The 23,411-nt window shown below is 44.7% G+C and overlaps 1 protein-coding gene across 1 annotated transcript; it reads right to left on the bottom strand.

Moving 5' to 3' along the window:
• Positions 1 to 236: 236 nt before the first annotated feature.
• On the bottom strand, positions 237 to 23,385 carry asmt (acetylserotonin O-methyltransferase). The gene is made up of 8 exons (XM_087804118.1): positions 23,224 to 23,385; positions 19,918 to 20,092; positions 19,729 to 19,858; positions 19,416 to 19,484; positions 18,048 to 18,166; positions 13,322 to 13,462; positions 7,250 to 7,372; positions 237 to 454 (listed from the first exon to the last, which is right to left on the bottom strand). The coding sequence occupies exons 1-8, from the start codon at positions 23,320 to 23,322 to the stop codon at positions 237 to 239; spliced, it is 1,074 nt and encodes a 357-aa protein (XP_087660244.1). The 5' UTR covers positions 23,323 to 23,385.
• Between the last annotated feature and the right edge of the window lie 26 nt (positions 23,386 to 23,411).

The following is a 23,411-nucleotide window of genomic DNA, read 5'->3' as shown; positions in this document are numbered from 1 at the left end:
TGACAAATCTTGGTTCACACTTGTGACTAAACTATTGATGAAATATACGTAGACATTAGCGCACACGTGACACAACACACACACAAGATGAAGACAAACGAAGATACAAAGATTTAAGAAGATTTTTAAAATATTGAAGGACGTCCAAACAAGATGTCGCTCATGAGCCGAACATGAGAAGGATTTGAAGGCACGTCGTTGAAATCTGACCGTTTTTACTGTGGAGATGTTTCGTTTCATCCAAGTTTGTGTCCCAGAACGGCGTCGTACGTCTTCCCCGTCCGCCGCTGCTGGACGTCGCTGAAGCCGGCGGCGGTCAACAGGGCGGCGTACTGGGACCCTGTTCTTTCTCGGCCCTCCGTCTGCACCAGCATGTTGAGCGAGTAGAGCTGAGCTGTCAGTGGACCGGAACCATCCTCGTGGAGCAGAGCCTCCACCAGCAGGACGGCGCCTCCTGCAGGAAAGTGTTTCTGTTCGGTCTCATGGTTTATTAGGGTCATGACCTACTTTACACACTCGGAGTCAATCATTGAAACTATAGTCAATAGTTATCAATCGATCATCATCATCACAGACGATTTTAATAAAACTGTGTTTACAGTGTAGCCAATAGCCTTTTTGTTAGCAACCCTGTACCATCGCGAGTCGTCAGACCCAGGTCTGGTCTGAAGGTACTTGGACCGACTGGTTTCTCTCCATGTAGAAGATGTTGTACTTTGAGTCTCTCACTGATGACTTTACCTCAAGAGGTGAGTTCTCAGACAATGTGATGAAAAAATGATCTCTTAGGTGTCACCTGAAGGATCGGGTGTATCTGGCACGGGGTCTAATGGTAGTGGAAAGTCAACATTGTATCTTCATCGAAGTATGAAAAGACTGAAAACATCATCGAAGAATCTGCAGCAAACTCAAGCAAAATTATCTCTTGAAACTTTTCACGGAAGCAAAACCTTCAACAAATGACTATATCATCAGCAAACATCATGGTCCACGAAGACACAATCATTGCGACTCTGTCATTGTTGGGACTCGTCTGTGATCTTATTTGACATCAGTGGAAGAAAAGGCCCTCACTCGCGAACAAGACTCTGTGATGAGAGTTTAAGTAGGTTTTATGTCAAAATTTTAGGAAACAAGTCGAGTCCCCGTAGATCGACTTGTTTGCATAAATCTACGTCTGATTTTAAAAATGGCAGCAACAGGAAGTGAGGAGTGAAACACTGGAGCAGGAGGAAGTGAGGAGTGAAACGCTCGAGCAGGAGGAAGTGAGGAGTGAAACGCTCGAGCAGGAGGAAGTGAAACATTGGAGCAAGAGGAAGTGAGGAGTGAAACACTGGAGCAAGAGGAAGTGAGGAGTGAAACACTGCAGCAGGAGGAAGTGAGGAGTGAAACGCTCGAGCAGGAGGAAGTGAGGAGTGAAACGCTCGAGCAGGAGGAAGTGAGGAGTGAAACACTGGAGCAAGAGGAAGTGAGGAGTGAAACACTGGAGCAAGAGGAAGTGAGGAGTGAAACACTGGAGCAGGAGGAAGTGAGGAGTGAAACACTGGAGCAGGAGGAAGTGAGGAGTGAAACGCTGTAGCAAGAGGAAGTGAGGAGTGAAACACTGGAGCAAGAGGAAGTGAGGAGTGAAACGCTGCAGCAGGAGGAAGTGAGGAGTGAAACACTGGAGCAAGAGGAAGTGAGGAGTGAAACGCTGCAGCAGGAGGAAGTGAGGAGTGAAACACTGCAGCAGGAGGAAGTGAGGAGTGAAACACTGGAGCAAGAGGAAGTGAGGAGTGAAACACTGCAGCAGGAGGAAGTGAGGAGTGAAACACTGGAGCAAGAGGAAGTGAGGAGTGAAACACTGCAGCAGGAGGAAGTGAGGAGTGAAACACTGCAGCAAGAGGAAGTGAGGAGTGAAACACTGCAGCAAGAGGAAGTGAGGAGTGAAACACTGCAGCAGGAGGAAGTGAGGAGTGAAACGCTGCAGCAAGAGGAAGTGAGGAGTGAAACACTGGAGCAAGAGGAAGTGAGGAGTGAAACACTGCAGCAGGAGGAAGTGAGGAATGAAACACTGGAGCAGGAGGAAGTGAGGAGTGAAACACTGCAGCAGGAGGAAGTGAGGAGTGAAACACTGCAGCAGGAGGAAGTGAGGAGTGAAACGCTGCAGCAAGAGGAAGTGAGGAGTGAAACGCTGCAGCAAGAGGAAGTGAGGAGTGAAACGCTGCAGCAAGATGAAGTGAGGAGTGAAACGCTGTAGCAAGAGGAAGTGAGGAGTGAAACACTGGAGCAAGAGGAAGTGAGGAGTGAAACGCTGTAGCAAGAGGAAGTGAGGAGTGAAACGCTGTAGCAAGAGGAAGTGAGGAGTGAAACGCTGCAGCAAGAGGAAGTGAGGAGTGAAACGCTGTAGCAGGAGGAAGTGAGGAGTGAAACACTGCAGCAGGAGGAAGTGAGGAGTGAAACACTGCAGCAAGAGGAAGTGAGGAGTGAAACACTGCAGCAAGAGGAAGTGAGGAGTGAAACGCTGTAGCAAGAGGAAGTGAGGAGTGAAACACTGGAGCAAGAGGAAGTGAGGAGTGAAACACTGGAGCAAGAGGAAGTGAGGAGTGAAACACTGGAGCAAGAGGAAGTGAGGAGTGAAACGCTGCAGCAAGAGGAAGTGAGGAGTGAAACACTGGAGCAAGAGGAAGTGAGGAGTGAAACGCTGCAGCAAGATGAAGTGAGGAGTGAAACGCTGCAGCAAGAGGAAGTGAGGAGTGAAACGCTGCAGCAAGATGAAGTGAGGAGTGAAACGCTGCAGCAAGAGGAAGTGAGGAGTGAAACGCTGCAGCAAGAGGAAGTGAGGAGTGAAACACTGCAGCAAGAGGAAGTGAGGAGTGAAACGCTGTAGCAAGAGGAAGTGAGGAGTGAAACGCTGCAGCAGGAGGAAGTGAGGAGTGAAACACTGGAGCAAGAGGAAGTGAGGAGTGAAACGCTGCAGCAGGAGGAAGTGAGGAGTGAAACGCTGCAGCAAGAGGAAGTGAGGAGTGAAACACTGGAGCAAGAGGAAGTGAGGAGTGAAACACTGCAGCAGGAGGAAGTGAGGAGTGAAACGCTCGAGCAGGAGGAAGTGAGGAGTGAAACGCTCGAGCAGGAGGAAGTGAGGAGTGAAACGCTGGAGCAGGAGGAAGTTAGGAGTGAAACACTGCAGCAAGAGGAAGTGAGGAGTGAAACGCTGCAGCAAGAGGAAGTGAGGAGTGAAACGCTGCAGCAAGGGGAAGTGAGGAGTGAAACACTGGAGCAAGAGGAAGTGAGGAGTGAAACGCTGCAGCAGGAGGAAGTGAGGAGTGAAACGCTCGAGCAGCAAGAGGAAGTGAGGAGTGAAACGCTGCAGCAGGAGGAAGTGAGGAGTGAAACACTGCAGCAGGAGGAAGTGAGGAGTGAAACACTGCAGCAGGAGGAAGTGAGGAGTGAAACACTGCAGCAGGAGGAAGTGAGGAGTGAAACACTGGAGCAGGAGGAAGTGAGGAGTGAAACACTGCAGCAGGAGGAAGTGAGGAGTGAAACACTGCAGCAGGAGGAAGTGAGGAATGAAACACTGCAGCAGGAGGAAGTGAGGAGTGAAACACTGCAGCAGGAGGAAGTGAGGAGTGAAACACTGGAGCAAGAGGAAGTGAGGAGTGAAACACTGCAGCAGGAGGAAGTGAGGAGTGAAACACTGCAGCAGGAGGAAGTGAGGAGTGAAACACTGGAGCAGGAGGAAGTGAGGAGTGAAACACTGCAGCAGGAGGAAGTGAGGAGTGAAACACTGCAGCAGGAGGAAGTGAGGAGTGAAACACTGGAGCAGGAGGAAGTGAGGAGTGAAACACTGCAGCAGGAGGAAGTGAGGAGTGAAACACTGCAGCAGGAGGAAGTGAGGAGTGAAACACTGCAGCAGGAGGAAGTGAGGAGTGAAACACTGCAGCAGCAGGAAGTGAGGAGTGAAACGCTGCAGCAAGAGGAAGTGAGGAGTGAAACGCTGTAGCAAGAGGAAGTGAGGAGTGAAACGCTGCAGCAAGAGGAAGTGAGGAGTGAAACGCTGCAGCAAGAGGAAGTGAGGAGTGAAACGCTGCAGCAAGAGGAAGTGAGGAGTGAAACGCTGTAGCAAGAGGAAGTGAAGAGTGAAACGCTGCAGCAAGAGGAAGTGAGGAGTGAAACACTGGAGCAAGAGGAAGTGAGGAGTGAAACGCTGCAGCAAGATGAAGTGAGGAGTGAAACGCTGCAGCAAGAGGAAGTGAGGAGTGAAACGCTGCAGCAAGAGGAAGTGAGGAGTGAAACACTGCAGCAAGAGGAAGTGAGGAGTGAAACACTGCAGCAAGAGGAAGTGAGGAGTGAAACACTGGAGCAGGAGGAAGTGAGGAGTGAAACACTGCAGCAGGAGGAAGTGAGGAGTGAAACACTGCAGCAGGAGGAAGTGAAACGCTGCAGCAAGAGGAAGTGAGGAGTGAAACGCTGCAGCAAGAGGAAGTGAGGAGTGAAACGCTGCAGCAAGATGAAGTGAGGAGTGAAACGCTGTAGCAAGAGGAAGTGAGGAGTGAAACACTGGAGCAAGAGGAAGTGAGGAGTGAAACGCTGTAGCAAGAGGAAGTGAGGAGTGAAACGCTGTAGCAAGAGGAAGTGAGGAGTGAAACGCTGCAGCAAGAGGAAGTGAGGAGTGAAACGCTGTAGCAGGAGGAAGTGAGGAGTGAAACACTGCAGCAGGAGGAAGTGAGGAGTGAAACACTGCAGCAAGAGGAAGTGAGGAGTGAAACACTGCAGCAAGAGGAAGTGAGGAGTGAAACGCTGTAGCAAGAGGAAGTGAGGAGTGAAACACTGGAGCAAGAGGAAGTGAGGAGTGAAACACTGGAGCAAGAGGAAGTGAGGAGTGAAACACTGGAGCAAGAGGAAGTGAGGAGTGAAACGCTGCAGCAAGAGGAAGTGAGGAGTGAAACACTGGAGCAAGAGGAAGTGAGGAGTGAAACGCTGCAGCAAGAGGAAGTGAGGAGTGAAACGCTGCAGCAAGAGGAAGTGAGGAGTGAAACGCTGCAGCAAGATGAAGTGAGGAGTGAAACGCTGCAGCAAGAGGAAGTGAGGAGTGAAACGCTGCAGCAAGAGGAAGTGAGGAGTGAAACGCTGCAGCAAGAGGAAGTGAGGAGTGAAACACTGCAGCAAGAGGAAGTGAGGAGTGAAACGCTGTAGCAAGAGGAAGTGAGGAGTGAAACGCTGCAGCAGGAGGAAGTGAGGAGTGAAACACTGGAGCAAGAGGAAGTGAGGAGTGAAACGCTGGAGCAAGAGGAAGTGAGGAGTGAAACGCTGTAGCAAGAGGAAGTGAGGAGTGAAACGCTGCAGCAGGAGGAAGTGAGGAGTGAAACGCTGCAGCAAGAGGAAGTGAGGAGTGAAACACTGGAGCAAGAGGAAGTGAGGAGTGAAACACTGCAGCAGGAGGAAGTGAGGAGTGAAACGCTCGAGCAGGAGGAAGTGAGGAGTGAAACGCTCGAGCAGGAGGAAGTGAGGAGTGAAACGCTGGAGCAGGAGGAAGTTAGGAGTGAAACACTGCAGCAAGAGGAAGTGAGGAGTGAAACGCTGCAGCAAGAGGAAGTGAGGAGTGAAACGCTGCAGCAAGGGGAAGTGAGGAGTGAAACACTGGAGCAAGAGGAAGTGAGGAGTGAAACGCTGCAGCAGGAGGAAGTGAGGAGTGAAACGCTCGAGCAGCAAGAGGAAGTGAGGAGTGAAACGCTGCAGCAGGAGGAAGTGAGGAGTGAAACACTGCAGCAGGAGGAAGTGAGGAGTGAAACACTGCAGCAGGAGGAAGTGAGGAGTGAAACACTGCAGCAGGAGGAAGTGAGGAGTGAAACACTGGAGCAGGAGGAAGTGAGGAGTGAAACACTGCAGCAGGAGGAAGTGAGGAGTGAAACACTGCAGCAGGAGGAAGTGAGGAATGAAACACTGCAGCAGGAGGAAGTGAGGAGTGAAACACTGCAGCAGGAGGAAGTGAGGAGTGAAACACTGGAGCAAGAGGAAGTGAGGAGTGAAACACTGCAGCAGGAGGAAGTGAGGAGTGAAACACTGCAGCAGGAGGAAGTGAGGAGTGAAACACTGGAGCAGGAGGAAGTGAGGAGTGAAACACTGCAGCAGGAGGAAGTGAGGAGTGAAACACTGCAGCAGGAGGAAGTGAGGAGTGAAACACTGGAGCAGGAGGAAGTGAGGAGTGAAACACTGCAGCAGGAGGAAGTGAGGAGTGAAACACTGCAGCAGGAGGAAGTGAGGAGTGAAACACTGCAGCAGGAGGAAGTGAGGAGTGAAACACTGCAGCAGCAGGAAGTGAGGAGTGAAACGCTGCAGCAAGAGGAAGTGAGGAGTGAAACGCTGTAGCAAGAGGAAGTGAGGAGTGAAACGCTGCAGCAAGAGGAAGTGAGGAGTGAAACGCTGCAGCAAGAGGAAGTGAGGAGTGAAACGCTGCAGCAAGAGGAAGTGAGGAGTGAAACGCTGTAGCAAGAGGAAGTGAAGAGTGAAACGCTGCAGCAAGAGGAAGTGAGGAGTGAAACACTGGAGCAAGAGGAAGTGAGGAGTGAAACGCTGCAGCAAGAGGAAGTGAGGAGTGAAACGCTGCAGCAAGAGGAAGTGAGGAGTGAAACACTGCAGCAAGAGGAAGTGAGGAGTGAAACACTGCAGCAAGAGGAAGTGAGGAGTGAAACGCTGCAGCAAGAGGAAGTGAGGAGTGAAACACTGCAGCAAGAGGAAGTGAGGAGTGAAACGCTGCAGCAAGAGGAAGTGAGGACTGAAACGCTGCAGCAAGAGGAAGTGAGGAGTGAAACGCTGCAGCAAGAGGAAGTGAGGAGTGAAACACTGGAGCAAGAGGAAGTGAGGAGTGAAACGCTGCAGCAAGAGGAAGTGAGAAGTGAAACACTGGAGCAAGAGGAAGTGAGGAGTGAAACACTGCAGCAAGAGGAAGTGAGGAGTGAAACGCTGCAGCAAGAGGAAGTGAGGAGTGAAACGCTGCAGCAAGAGGAAGTGAGGAGTGAAACGCTGCAGCAAGAGGAAGTGAGGAGTGAAACACTGGAGCAAGAGGAAGTGAGGAGTGAAACGCTCGAGCAGGAGGAAGTGAGGAGTGAAACGCTCGAGCAGGAGGAAGTGAGGAGTGAAACACTGCAGCAGGAGGAGTGTGTGTGTGTGTGTGTGATCAAAGTCGTGAGCTCCTCCTCAGCATCAGTTGCATCATTGCAGTAAAAAACAATCGGACGTTTTCATTTCATCGAGCAGAGAAAAGTCGAACCTGGTTTACACGACTTGTAGACTTTGCTCAGCAGCTCCACACAGCGCTCGTCCGTCCAGTCGTGAAGGATTCTGGCGAGAACGTAGAGGTCGGCCTCCAGCAGGGGGTCTTTGAAGAAGTCCCCTGAACACAAACACAATAAAGACGATCTTTGATGAGAAACAAAATCAAAGTCACTCACGACACAATACAAACTCCTACAGTCTGGGACTGATCGCGGTACTGAGTGACCCGGGGTTGTTGACCCCTGACCTGTTGACCAGCTTCAATGATCATAATGTTGCCTTTAATGGCAGACATGAGACGAGTTATTTCCATCAGATGTATTTACTTCTAGTTTGCGTCGAGGAGGTCGAGGACGCACGAGTGGATCCTCGAGTCGCAGCAGCCGCTCCATCTTTTACGAAGTATCTTCTGACGCCGTGAGGCTTCATCACATCCACCTCAAGCATCGACACGTCATCAAACGGACGCATGTGAAGATCTCAGGAGACACACGTCCATGGGAGACGCTTTAAAAACATCTCCTGAACATTCTCGATCCACGGAGAGCAGAAACTCAAGTAGGTCGACTCGCTGGAGGAACATGTCGTCAGAAGATTAACCTCCGAGACCCTCCACCTGTGATCACCTGCAGCTGCGTCACCTTCACAACATCTGACGCCCTCGCTCCTGCTCTCCAGAGCACACGCCTCAAAGTACGCTCGTGATGTTTCCAGGATGTGAAGACATCTGGAGGAGTGAATGTGGAGCACATCCGTCATCTCCGTGTGAGGCTCCAGTGACGGTTGACGCAACCATCTGTGGCTGAATATGAAGCTGACGCCGACGTTTTCATCAGAGACAGAGAACAGGAAACCATCGTTCGTCTTCCTGATCGTCGCAGCTTGAACCGAGCGATGAACACTAATGAGTGACGTTCAACGACATGAAGATAAATATATTTTATTATATAATACTATCATTTATAGGAGAGAAATCCTTCCAGGCTGTTGCTCCTAAGCTTTGGAACCATCTCTGTGTTTGATGATCTACTGACTCCTTCAAGAAACATCTGTGTTTGATGATCTACTGACTCCTTCAACAAACATCTGTGTTTGATGATCTACTGACTCCTTCAAGAAACATCTGTGTTTGATGATCTACTGACTCCTTCAACAAACATCTGTGTTTGATGATCTACTGACTCCTTCAAGAAACATCTGTGTTTGATGATCTACTGACTCCTTCAACAAACATCTGTGTTTGATGATCTACTGACTCCTTCAAGAAACATCTGTGTTTGATGATCTACTGACTCCTTCAACAAACATCTGTGTTTGATGATCTACTGACTCCTTCAAGAAACATCTGTGTTTGATGATCTACTGACTCCTTCAAGAAACATCTGTGTTTGATGATCTACTGACTCCTTCAACAAACATCTGTGTTTGATGATCTACTGACTCCTTCAAGAAACATCTGTGTTTGATGATCTACTGACTCCTTCAAGAAACATCTGTGTTTGATGATCTACTGACTCCTTCAACAAACATCTGTGTTTGATGATCTACTGACTCCTTCAAGAAACATCTGTGTTTGATGATCTACTGACTCCTTCAAGAAACATCTGTGTTTGATGATCTACTGACTCCTTCAAGAAACATCTGTGTTTGATGATCTACTGACTCCTTCAACAAACATCTGTGTTTGATGATCTACTGACTCCTTCAAGAAACATCTGTGTTTGATGATCTACTGACTCCTTCAACAAACATCTGTGTTTGATGATCTACTGACTCCTTCAAGAAACATCTGTGTTTGATGATCTACTGACTCCTTCAACAAACATCTGTGTTTGATGATCTACTGACTCCTTCAAGAAACATCTGTGTTTGATGATCTACTGACTCCTTCAAGAAACATCTGTGTTTGATGATCTACTGACTCCTTCAAGAACCATCTGTGTTTGATGATCTACTGACTCCTTCAAGAAACATCTGTGTTTGATGATCTACTGACTCCTTCAACAAACATCTGTGTTTGATGATCTACTGACTCCTTCAAGAAACATCTGTGTTTGATGATCTACTGACTCCTTCAAGAAACATCTGTGTTTGATGATCTACTGACTCCTTCAAGAAACATCTGTGTTTGATGATCTACTGACTCCTTCAACAAACATCTGTGTTTGATGATCTACTGACTCCTTCAAGAAACATCTGTGTTTGATGATCTACTGACTCCTTCAAGAAACATCTGTGTTTGATGATCTACTGACTCCTTCAAGAACCATCTGTGTTTGATGATCTACTGACTCCTTCAAGAAACATCTGTGTTTGATGATCTACTGACTCCTTCAAGAAACATCTGTGTTTGATGATCTACTGACTCCTTCAAGAAACATGTGTGTTTGATGATCTACTGACTCCTTCAAGAAACATCTGTGTTTGATGATCTACTGACTCCTTCAAGAAACATGTGTGTTTGATGATCTACTGACTCCTTCAAGAAACATGTGTGTTTGATGATCTACTGACTCCTTCAAGAAACATGTGTGTTTGATGATCTACTGACTCCTTCAAGAAACATCTGTGTTTGATGATCTACTGACTCCTTCAACAAACATCTGTGTTTGATGATCTACTGACTCCTTCAAGAAACATCTGTGTTTGATGATCTACTGACTCCTTCAACAAACATCTGTGTTTGATGATCTACTGACTCCTTCAAGAAACATCTGTGTTTGATGATCTACTGACTCCTTCAAGAAACATCTGTGTTTGATGATCTACTGACTCCTTCAAGAAACATGTGTGTTTGATGATCTACTGACTCCTTCAAGAAACATCTGTGTTTGATGATCTACTGACTCCTTCAAGAAACATCTCTGTGTTTGATGGTCTACCGACTCCTTCAAGAAACATCTGTGTTTGATGATCTACCGACTCCTTCAAGAAACATCTGTGTTTGATGATCTACTGACTCCTTCAAGAAACATCTGTGTTTGATGATCTACTGACTCCTTCAAGAAACATCTGTGTTTGATGATCTACTGACTCCTTCAAGAAACATCTGTGTTTGATGATCTACTGACTCCTTCAAGAAACATCTGTGTTTGATGATCTACTGACTCCTTCAAGAAACATCTGTGTTTGATGATCTACTGACTCCTTCAAGAAACATGTGTGTTTGATGATCTACTGACTCCTTCAAGAAACATCTGTGTTTGATGATCTACTGACTCCTTCAAGAAACATCTCTGTGTTTGATGGTCTACTGACTCCTTCAAGAAACATCTCAAGATACTTTTATCCGTGCTTTTCCCTGATTTTCTGGGACACCTGTGTTTTTCTCTGTGTTATCTTGATCTTTTGAGTATATATTTTAGTGAGTATTGTTTTGATTGTTTAAGCGCTTTGTGACCCTGGACTAGAAAAGCGCTCTAGAAATATTATTTACTGATTTATTGACCATGTTTTTCTGTTTTGGTGAAATATTTAATGTGACACATTTGTTTAATCCTGCAAAAGAAAGTGTTGCCAACTTTTCATTTTTATTGCTACAGAACAGTGCGTTCTTCATGGACCGTGTTGTTTGCTCATGATATAGTGACTTTAAGGGAGTGGATGAAAGAGTGATGAAAAGAAAGGTAAATGTGCTAACTTGGTTGAAGGAGGACGATGAAGAGCTCAGGTGTGACGAGGGAGGACGATGAAGAGGAGGCAGACCTTCTGATGGAAGATCGTGGAATGTATTCGAGCCTCCCTGGTCGTAATGTTTCCCTCCGTGTCATCATCTCTCTCGACCTTCTTACAACATGATCGTAAAAACAAGACTCGCCCTCATGGTGAACTCCCTGCAACACTTTGCATCGTGGGTCGTCTTAATTAAACTTCCGGTCTGGAACCTCACCTGGAAAATGTTCGTAACGTTCACTGTCCCAGGTGTTTGAGCTGCTGGAGTGCGTCTCTGCAGTGAAGACATCTTGTCCAGAGAAGGAGTGAAGAACATGTGCAGGAGCCTCTGATGCTTCTGGGTCTTCATTCTTGTCCAGAGAAGGAGTGAAAGAACTCCTGCAGGAGTCTCTGATGCTTCTGGGTCTTCATTCTTGTCCAGAGATGGAGTGAAGGAACTCCTGCAGGAGCCTCTGATGCTTCTGGGTCTTCATTCTTGTCCAGAGAAGGAGTGAAGGAACTCCTGCAGGAGCCTCTGATTCTTCTGGGTCTTCATTCTTGTCCAGAGAAGGAGTGAAGGAACTCCTGCAGGAGCCTCTGATGCTTCTGGGTCTTCATTCTTGTCCAGAGAAGGAGTGAAGGAACTCCTGGAGGAGCTTCTGGGTCTTCATTCTTGTCCAGAGAAGGAGTGAAGGAACTCCTGCAGGAGCCTCTGATGCTTCTGGGTCTTCATTCTTGTCCAGAGAAGGAGTGAAGGAGCTCCTGAAGGAGCTTCTTGGTCTTCATTCTTGTCCAAAGAAGGAGTGAAGGAACTCCTGCAGGAGTCTCTGGTGCTTCTGGGTCTTCATTCTTGTCCAGAGAAGGAGTGAAGAAACTACTGCAGGAGCCTCTGATGCTTCTGGGTCTTCATTCTTGTCCAGAGAAGGAATGAAGGAACTCCTGCAGGAGCCTCTGATGCTTCTGGGTCTTCATTCTTGTCCAGAGAAGGAGTGAAGGAACTCCTGCAGGAGCCTCTGATTCTTCTGGGTCTTCATTCTTGTCCAGAGAAGGAGTGAAGGAACTCCTGCAGGAGCCTCTGATGCTTCTGGGTCTTCATTCTTGTCCAGAGAAGGAGTGAAGGAACTCCTGCAGGAGCCTCTGATGCTTCTGGGTCTTCATTCTTGTCCAGAGAAGGAGTGAAGGAACTCCTGCAGGAGTCTCTGGTGCTTCTGGGTCAGGGACGTCTTCATGGTCTGTTGCACCTACACGTCACTTTCATTGATTTAGAAGCTGAGATGATGTAAGTCGTGGAGAGATCGTCTGCTACAAGTCTCTGAAAGCCATTATGGAGGAGAGCCAGAGTCCAGCGATAACTCATCTCTTCACACACCTGGAGGCAGAACCTGACGCAGTGGTCAGTGGCACATCATAGCTCAACAGAAATGAACCTCACATGGTATCGACACCGAGAGCGCCACCTTCTGTTTTTGACCTTAACATACAAATTGTCCCTAAGTGTGAATGGTTGTGTGTCTTTGTGTGTCCTGAGGTCTGGGGTCCCCTGCGTCTCGCCCTAAGAAGCTGGGATGGACTCCAGCCCCCCCGCGACCCTCATGAGGTAATAACCGGTAGAAGATGAGAAACATTGATCCCTCACATTATCACGCTTCACGTTCTCTCGCTTTTGCATCGATTTATTTCTCACACAGAACTACATGTTTAAATAATGTCAGCAACAGCTCGTTGGCTAGGCAGCAAAGCATTATGGGAGCTGTTCAGGTCACTCCTTACTGAGAGGATTCACACCACACCTTCACGATTTAGTACTTAAACTATGAAGCCGCAGTGTGAGGCTCTGTAGTACTACCATGTATAATTGCTCTGCGAGGCTTTGCAGTATTGCTCGGCGAGGCTTCGTAGTATTGCTGGACGAGGCTTCGCAGTATTGCTTCGCAGTATAGGACCGCGTGGCTTCGCAGTATAGGACCGCGTGGCTTCGCAGTATTGCTCCGTGAGGCTTCGCAGTATTGCTCCGCGAGGCTTCGTAGTATTGCTGGGCGAGGCTTCGCAGTATTGCTTCGCAGTATTGCTCGGCGAGGCTTCGCAGTATAGGACCGCAAGGCTTCGTAGTATTGCTCGGCGAGGCTTCGTAGTATTGCTCGGCGAGGCTTCGTAGTATTGCTCGGCGAGGCTTCGTAGTATTGCTGGGCGAGGCTTCGTAGTATTGCTGGGCGAGGCTTTGCAGTATTGCTCCGCGAGGCTTCGCAGTATTGCTCCGCGAGGCTTCGCAGTATAGGACCGCGAGGCTTCGCAGTATTGCTCTGCGAGGCTTCGTAGTATTGCTCCGCGAGGCTTCGTAGTATTGCTCCGCGAGGCTTCGTAGTATTACTTTGTGAGGCTTCACCAAATGTCAAGTGTTTTGTGCGGATGATGTTACCTTCATGAAAGCTAATCCGCAGGTCATGCTCGGTGACAAAGTGTTTCCTGGACGTGTGCACCACCTTGGGCAGGTCAAAGATCGTCACAGTGCACTCTGGGTAGGCTGACGTGCACTGCTTGGCTAATGCTCCGCTGCAGCCTGCGGAGAGAAAATCAGCTTTTGTTACGGCGCGATAAACACACACGACTTCAATGAAAACGCTCGTCCATCATCACCCCCCCACACACACAGACACCTACACACACACAGACAGACACACACACACACACCTACACACACTCTAACAGATGCTCTCAGGTATGTCCTCGTCTCCTCCCGTGCGTCGCAGCTTCTGGGACACGGTTCATTTCACATTCATGCCAATAAAGACGAGGCGCACGAGTGAAAGCCGAGCGACGGTCGCGGCTCCGCACGTCTGTTTTCACCAAACACAAGTCGCACACGTGTAGCGTTTTGTCGGGCGATTGTGTCGACTTCCAGGGCGATTTCAAGGTCGTCTGCAGGAGAGAAGGCGACGTGTGGGGGAGAAGCAAGTGTGACAGGATCTAATGTGGAAATATGAATCCTTCAGTTCGATACAGTGACACCTTCATCACGGGACTCACGCTTCATAAAACAATTTAGGAGACGGAGGGCGAGGAAGGAAGATGGATGATGGAAGCGTGGGAGATTGAAATGTGAAGAACGCAGCAGAAATCTTCTTAGGAGCAAAAAAAAAAAAAAAGATGTTCTTTTATTTAAATCCCACCTGGGATATTTGAAAACGTGGCTCACGATCCGACGAAGGATTTGAGATTTGAATTGGGTCTGAGGAGGAGGCTGACATTTTATCCAGCTTTTATCTCTTTTATCTGCTGAGCTCATGAAGGAGACCAGGGAGCTGCTGGAGATGACGGCTTCATCAAAGCGTTAAAAACCATCACACACGACTGAGACACACGCGAGAAAATCCCATTTCTGCTTCTTAATTCACTCTTTTTTCTGCTCGAGGGGCAAGAATCTCAGCTATCTAGGGTGAAAGACAGGTTTGCTCTCCAAATATAAAGACAAAAAGAGAATATTTTATATATTTTTTGTTTTTATATTTGTCTGAAAGAAAATTAACTGAAATTTCCCATTTCTAGAGTTTGTTCACAGAAAAGATCAATAAAGATTCAACATTAAAAGCATCAAAGACAAATTTAAGAGACAAGAAATTCCAGATAAAAGCATATTTAACTGCACATTAATCTTCTATATGTTCAACACAACATTGAGAATTGCTTCATGGACAGACAGGAAAGGGTTTCAGCTAACATTAGCTAAGCATGTTTTCAATTGACTCATAGGCTCTTGTAATTAAAAGCTTGTGTAACATTTAAAACGTTTTATTTTTACAATAAATGTGTTTTCCATCCTATGGTTTAATATTTTAGCTCATAATGGAAACCACGAGACACATTCCAACACTGACAAAACTATTTAAACTGAGAAAAATCTCTAAACTTAGGAAAAAGTTGTCACAACATGATCTGGATCTTATAATCCATGTGTTTGTGTCGTTTACACTATTGTAACAGTTTGTTTCGTGTCTAAACAGTTCATACAAAACTCTGCAGCCAGAATTCTGAGCAGCTCTAGTAGAAGAACTCACATTTCTCCTTCAAACTCTTCACTGGCTGCCAGTTTCTTTCAGGATCATTTTAAAATTCTGGTTCTTACTTTCAGATCTATTCATGGTCAGACCTTCCATCAGTGATCTGATCCAGACTTACACCCCAGCTCGGGCTCTGAGGTCTGTGGATCAGAATTTACTGATGGTTCCTGAACTTCCGGACCAGAGGAGAGAAATCCTTCCAGACTGTTGCTCCTCAGCTTTGGAACCATCTCTGTGTTTGATGATCTACTGACTCCTTCAAGAAACATCTGTGTTTGATGATCTACTGACTCCTTCAAGAAACATCTGTGTTTGATGATCTACTGACTCCTTCAATAAACATCTGTGTTTGATGATCTACTGACTCCTTCAAGAAACATCTGTGTTTGATGATCTACTGACTCCTTCAAGAAACATCTGTGTTTGATGATCTACTGACTCCTTCAAGAAACATCTCAAGACACTTTTATTCTTTTAAATGATTCTCTGAGACTCTTGTGTTTGTCTCAGGGTTGTCTTTGTAAGTATATATTTTATTGTTTTGTTTTGATTGTTTAAGTTCTTTGTGACCCTGGTCTGGAAAAGACTCTATAAATATAAATTACTTACATAAAATCTGCAAATGACCCACATGTTGGTGTTACTGGTCCTTGAAGCTGTGAAGCTTAATTTAAGTCTATAAGTATTAAAGTTATATAAATATCACGTTATAAGCTCCACAGATTCGATCTCCCTCTGAGTTTCCAGCCGTTCTGGTCGGCGTCTGCAGCTACTGTAAGGCCAGCATTCATATTCAGCTGCGACGCTCAGACGCCTCTGGCTCGACATCAAACAAGGGTCAGAGCAGGATGGAATCAAAGAGCAGCTCCACGAGTGAAAACAAACACAGCTCACTGTACCTCCGCCGCGCCGCCTGTTTGTTCAACCCTCTCCACGGAAGCTTTGTGGCTGTTATAGCGTGTTATTAACCTCCAGCGGGGCGGTCCCGTGTTCCCCACCCACAGTTGACGCTTCACTCGTTTGTCGGCAAGATGGGTTTGATATTGTCCATTAATGATGGAGTGCGTCTCTCTCACACACACACACACACACACACACACACACACACACACACACACACACACAGACACCTCTGTGAAGCCACTTTCTACATCATGATGGTCAAATATTTGCTGCATCTTGACGGTCTCTCTTTCGTCCTCTTGAGGATCTTTCTTTCGTCCTCATCACGACTATCTTGACGGTCACTCTTTCGTCCATCTTGACGGTCTTTCTTTCGTCCTCATCACAACCATCTTGACGGTCACTCTTTCGTCCATCTTGACGGTCTTTCTTTCGTCCTCATCACGACTATCTTGACGTCTGTCTTTCGTCCTCATCACGACCATCTTGACGGTCTCTCTTTCGTCCTCATCACGACTATCTTGATGGTCTTTCTTTCATCCTCATGACTATTGTGATGGTCTCTCTTTCGTCCTCATCACGACCATCTTGATGGTCTTTCTTTCATCCTCATGACTATCGTGATGGTCTCTCTTTCGTCCTCATCACGACTATCTTGACGTCCGTCTTTCGTCCTCATCACGACCATCTTGACGGTCTTTCTTTCTTCCTCATCACGACTATCTTGACGTCTGTCTTTCGTCCTCATCACGACCATCTTGACGGTCTTTCTTTCTTCCTCATCACGACTATCTTGACGTCTGTCTTTCGTCCTCATCACGACCATCTTGACGGTCTTTCTTTCTTCCTCATCACGACTATCTTGACGTCTGTCTTTCGTCCTCATCACGACCATCTTGACGGTCTTTCTTTCTTCCTCATCACGACCATCTTGACGTCTGTCTTTCGTCCTCATCACGACCATCTTGACGGTCTTTCTTTCTTCCTCATCACGACTATCTTGACGGTCTTTCTTTCGTCCTCATCACGGCCGGCCTGATTGAACACGTGTGAACGCGTAGATCTTCTGACGGAGCAGCAGGTGTGTGTGTGTGTGTGTGTGTGTGTGTGTGTGTGTGTGTGTGAGTGTGTGTGCGGACACACACAGATGTCAGAGACACACTCTTGATGGGACGCTGTGTTCACGCCCTTCACACCCCTGCTGTCCACACACACTCGCTCCGGACACTCATGCATAAACATGGTCAGATGAAGTCCTGCTGGGGAATCAAACTAACGACCTGTCCTGTCACCGAGTGCGGTCGGTCGCGTTCTGTGGCGTGACAGCGCCCCCGTGCGGCGCTCCCAGGTAGTGCAATAAAGGCTGAAATGTATTATTTATAAATTGAGAAAAAAGTCCGTAAAATTAATTAATGTCACGTGAATGTTGAGACTCTCCTAGTTTGTTTGAAGAAAATAAAAGTCAACAATATCTTGAAATATATATTTTTATACAACATATGTTTGTACCATTTATATTTTTATCAATGAAAACTATTTCCTTTCAATCAAACTCCTGCTTTAAAGGTTCATCAGAATTGTTGAACATTTTTTATAATAATCCAAATAATAAAATACAGCTTTAATATATTATTGTGGGAAAATGTGAATAAATAAATAATTGTGAAGTAATAAAATAAAAAACTAATTTACAAGGGATGAACAAATCAAATTTCACAATGGAAATAATGTGGAATAGTGAGGTATATGAAAGTTAAAATATGATTACTATATTATATAATTTAAAAGTATAAAATGAAAAAGATTTAATTATAAAACTGATACTTGCAGATTTATTCTAAATAAAAAAAACATAACATATAACATTAACAGAATCTTAATCTGGATCAGAATTAATTGATTTTATTTTCATTGATTTATTCACACGAGGATAATTGGCTGTGAATCTATTTGAGGAAGATGAACTCAGCTGTTATCAACATCAACACATTGTGTTATGATTGACAGGTGAGAGAAGATGCCGATCAAAGTGTGTGTGTGTGATTGTCAAACACACTGTTAACCGTTCTGAACCCACAATCTCACGAACGCACAGAATGAAGATGATAGAACTGCACAAACATGATAGAACTGCACAAACATGATAGAACTGCACAAACATCTGGTGAAGGAACCTGAACTCACCGCCGAGGTCACATATGACCTTGAAAGGCGAGAGGTCAAAGGCCGTGACCACATCGCGGCCACAGATGTTCCAGATGGAGTTCATCAGCTGCATGAACTTCACCATCTCCTCCTCAGACCTGAACACACACATTACAGGTCCTTCAAAGTCTGCGTGAAAAAGTGTCACCAGAGAAGAAGAGCAACAGACCACCGTCTTCACTTCCTGATCAACATTATTTAGATGAAGCTTCAGTTCGGAACTGCTCTCTTCTTTTGTGAAGAAACTGATATTTCTCGGGTGATAATAATGATGATAAGTTCCATCAAACGTTGACACTTGAATCCGTCAGCGTTGGAGGTTCTTCCTGAGGGACCTGCGGTTCTGCTGCACGAGCCTGAGGCGGATCCATCTAGAACGTGTGAAGTCATGTGACCACAGAAAAGTGCTGACCAGCAGATCAGTGAAGCGTTTAAACTCTGGACACATGAACACAACAAACATCACGAACATGATGTTTCTTTTTAGTGGATTCTGCATCTATGTTTTCATCATCTTCATCATCATCATCATCATGTTCTTCATCATCATCACCATCGTCAGCTTCAGTTATTACCTAAATATTCTACACCATCATCATCACCATCATGTTCTTCATCATTTTCTAAACTATTATTATCTTCACCATCATCGCCATCTTGTTCACATTCATCATCATCATCATGTTCTTTATCATCACCACCATGATCTTCTACATCATCATCATCGCCATCTTATTCACAATCCTCATCATATTCATCTCCTAAACATAATCATCATCATCATCTTCATCTCCTACACATCTTCATCATAATTTTCATCTCCTACACATCATCATCATCATCATCATCTTCATCATCATCTTCTTCACAATCATCATCTCCTACACATCATCATCATCATCATGTTGTTCACAATCATCATCATCTTCATCTCCTACACATCATCATCATCATCATCATCTTCATCTTCATCATCATGTTGTTCACAATCATCATCATCATCATTTTCATCATCATGTTGTTCACAATCATCATCATCTTCATCTCCTACACATCATCATCATCATCTTCATCATCATGTTGTTCACAATCATCATCATCTTCATCTCCTACACAACATCATCATCATCTTCATCATCATCATCTTCATCATCATCATGTTGTTCACAATCATCATCATCATCATCATGTTGTTCACAATCATCATCATCTTCATCTCCTACACATCATCATCATCATCATGTTATTCTTCATCATCATCATCCTCAGTGTTCAAGAAGAGAAGAAAGAAGCAAGAATGTGTATTTGCATCACTTTTGTACCGATATAAAAACGTAAAGTTCTCACCTGTAGAGGGCGTGGAAGAGGTCAGTGGAGCTGACGCCGAAGGCTTTCTCGTACTGGTTCCTTCCCTCTCTGGGAGTCGATGAGAGAAGAGCAACAGAACAAAAACTCAATTCAATGATGAAATCATGTTGAAACTGAGGTGATGTCATCACTGAGACGAAATTACATTTTGAGGAACCATTACTTTTAAACATTAGTATTATTTTCATTTGTTTTGGGCTTTTTCTTAACCAAGGGTGATTTAAACATCTCTGTGGACTTCCTGCTGCAATGATGGAGGATCAATCAAGGGTCCAGACAGAAGGTTCCTGACCTGACGGCGTCCGTCAAGTAGTGCCAGCAGAGGTAGATGGTTCTGGAGCTGTACTGGATGGAGTGGAAGAGAGAGGACGGGCTGGACTGGGTCAGGTAGAGCCGGGCCTGCTCCGTGTTACTGTACAACACTGGAGAGGAAGACATGTCGTGATCATGTTGTGTCGCTGGTGTGTTATTGTGTAACGACCTTGTCCACTCTGCTGGTGTGTGTGCAGGAGCTGGAGGCCGGAGCAGGCGGCCAGCAGACGCTCGGTGCCGTCCAGGCTGGCCCCGACCTTCTCACTGACCTCCTGGGCCGACAGCGGGCGACCGGAGCTCATCAGCACATCGAACACGCCCAGCTCGCAGGAGGTGAACACCGTCTGAGGAGCAGACAGAGAGGCTTTAACCGAGGCTCGGAAACTTTGTTAGAAATAACCTTGACATCGATACCACTTTTCAGCTTCGCGACGGGAGATGTTGAGAAATCATCGAGGAAATCACGTGAAGGACAATCTGACGCTCAACAAGAACATCATAAGAATAGAAATGAGTCGTGTTGACATGAACTTAATTATGATCAACCAAAAATCTACATTTAGTTCAATGATCTGCAACAGTTGACCTTGAACTTAACTTTAAATAATGTTTTTTTGAACATGTCTGTATATATATATATATATATATAGAAGTTGCCACATATTTATTTACAGATATCCATAAAACACTATGACTCATAGCAATTCTAATCTACTGTACTACGGTTACCATAAGGCGAGGTATCTTGTGTTAACCATAGTATTTCAGACAATATAACATGGTATATGCACACACAGTATATACCCAAACATTATCTTTATTATTCATGTACATTTATACCATTTATTAATTAAAGCAGTTGTTTTTAGGCACACATTTACATGTAAACACTATAAATGTATAATCAGAAAGCAGGATCTTTTAATTCTTAATGAATTGTTGTCACAAGTTTGACGTCGGACTCCCTCGAAAATTGTGAATGATTTTATTCTTAAAAGCGCTATATAAATAAATATTACTTACTTATTTCTTCTTCTTAAATTCTACTACTGCGCTTAATATTGAACTTGTAATGGTTTTCTTTTATGTGTAACTGTGTTTTGCTGCCCAGCCAGGTCTACCTTGTAAAATAGATTTTAATCTCAATGAAACAAACCTGGATAAATAAAATAAATAACAGTGAAAGTGTTTCATGTGTCGAGATTATTTTCTTGATTAAATGACTTCACGGTTTTATAAAAATAAAAAATAAGACAAATGAAGCTGCAACATGAGAAACTGGAATTTTCAAAGTGAATTACACCAAAAAGTACTTTTTTTTTCTACACACAAAAACGTTTAAATATTTTAAAGATGTTTCTGTGAACAGTGACAGTTTAACAAACCTGTTCTTCTTAAAGAGATTTCATTTCATTTAAACAAGAAAAATATTTTCAAACTCAATGACTTGATGTCAACGATTATACATAAAATGATGTTGAATAAATATGATGGAAATGTTTATTTACGGAAACATTTATTTTCCTTCAGTGAAATATTTTTATTTTAAAATGTTATAGCTTTGAATTTTGTATGTATTCCAAGTATTTTACTTGTGTCTTCTCAGATATTCATTTGTATTTTTCTTCTTGTGCTGCTCGAGGTCTGGATTTCTATGCGACATAAACACAGTTTATTTACAGCTATGTTCAGAATAATATCAGTCCAACATGACTAACCAGATAAATCACTGTTTTTGGTATAATAATATTATATATAATATAATAATAATAAACAGAAAATAATTGACCAGCAGGTGTAGTAAAGTCAGAGGAATCAACAGACCAAACTTTAATGATATGAATACTCCTGGGTCTGTGTAATTGACTAATTAAGTAAAAGGGGCGTGTTCAAAAAAATAGCATGTTGCATGTTGTGCAATTCTCTGTGAAAGCCGATGAAAGATGGGTCCAAACGTTGTTCAGAAGAAATGCGTGCTTTGATTAAAAAGTTGATTGAGGGGAAAACGTATAAAAAAGTGCAGGAAATTATGGGCTGCTCAGCTAAAATGATCTCCAATGCTTTCAAATAGAAAGACAAACCAGAGAGACGTGGAAGAAAACGTAAGACTACCATTGGAATGGACCGAAGGATAGTCAGAATGGCAAAGACTAAGCCAAGGGTCTGCTCCAGGGAGATCAGGTCTGAAGGTACCTCTGAGTGCAGTGACCATGAGAAGATCTTATGTGAGGATCATCTACAGCAAGAAGGCTCCGCAAAGTCCCACTGTTGAAAAAAGGCATGTGCTGAAGAGGATTGCATTTGCCAAACATCATGTCGACTGGCCTCTGGAGAAATAGAGAAACATTTTGTGGATGAAAGTAAGATTGTTCTTTTTGGATCCAAGGGCCGCAGTTTGTCAGACGAGCCCCAAACACTGAAGCCAGAGCTCACTCTGAAGACCGTGAAGCATCATGATATGTTTCTCTTACCATGGTGCCGGGCCTTAATATCGCATACCAGGGATCCTGGATCAATCTGGATCCATCACTATACTTGAGGAGGTCATGCTGCCTTATGCCGAATGGGAGATGCCCCTGAAATGGGTGTTTCAACAGAACAATGACCCCAAACATACCAGTCAGGAGCCAAATCTTGGTTCCAGACCAACAAAACTGAGGTTATGGAGGACCAGACCAATCCCCAGACCTTAATCCAATTGAGCACTTGTGGTGTGACATAAAATTTGCCGTTTCTGAGGCAAAACCCAAAAATGCGGAGGAATTGTGGAAGGTTGTCCTCCTGGGCTGGCTCACCTGTTCACAGGTGCCAGAGGTTGGTTGACTCCATGCAGCACAGATGTGCAGCAGTTGTCAAAAACAGGGGTTATTTAACCAAATATAAGTTAACTAATTGACAGGATTGCTAAATGTTAATATTTTTTCAGTTTATTTAGTAAATATTTGAGTTTGTAATGAGAAATGCCGACACTGCTATTTTTTGGAACACAGAAATATCACCTTTTCCTTCATATTCTGTAAAGTAATTAAATATTGATACTTTTTTCTTTATGATTTGTTGTACAATACCATGTGCAGCGTTCCTAATGAAAGAAAATGAAAAATATTATAAGGATTTTGAGCTTTATTCACTTTTTTTTTAAAAACACTGCTATTATTTTGAACATAGCTGTATAATCATGTATAATAAAAAATATAAATATGAGATGTGGTCGTGGATTCTTGCTTTTTCCACGAGATCCAAGTCATTCAAACTGGTATCATCCAGGTTCACGAGCAGAATAAACATGTCAACAGACTAAAAACCATCTGTCACTGGATGGACATTCTTTACAAGAGTGACACACAAGAGCATTTTAAATATGGTTTTCAGAACTGGATCTTTTTTCAAAAGTCAACTTAAGATCTACCAGGAAAGAAAAGTAACCGCCACAGTGAACAAAGAGACTCGTTTTAACCTGATCAGAAACATGTACCTTAGAGACGAGGAAGCCCTCCAGGTAGTCCAGGATCTTTTTGGGGTACGCGTCAGCACTCGAACCCACGGAGGAACCCGTCTCTGGACAGCCGGCCATGATGGTGACGAAGAGACTCTGGGGTCGGTCGTCCACAGCCTGTACTGAAGGAAAGTGTCGACACAGCAACAGCAGCACCAGTAAGAGTG

This window comes from Callionymus lyra, chromosome 12, assembly GCF_982586985.1.
Source record: "Callionymus lyra chromosome 12, fCalLyr1.hap1.1, whole genome shotgun sequence".
Lineage (NCBI taxonomy): Eukaryota > Metazoa > Chordata > Actinopteri > Syngnathiformes > Callionymidae > Callionymus > Callionymus lyra.
Note: the sequence above shows the minus strand (reverse complement) of the source record. Positions and strands in the feature narration are given on the sequence as shown.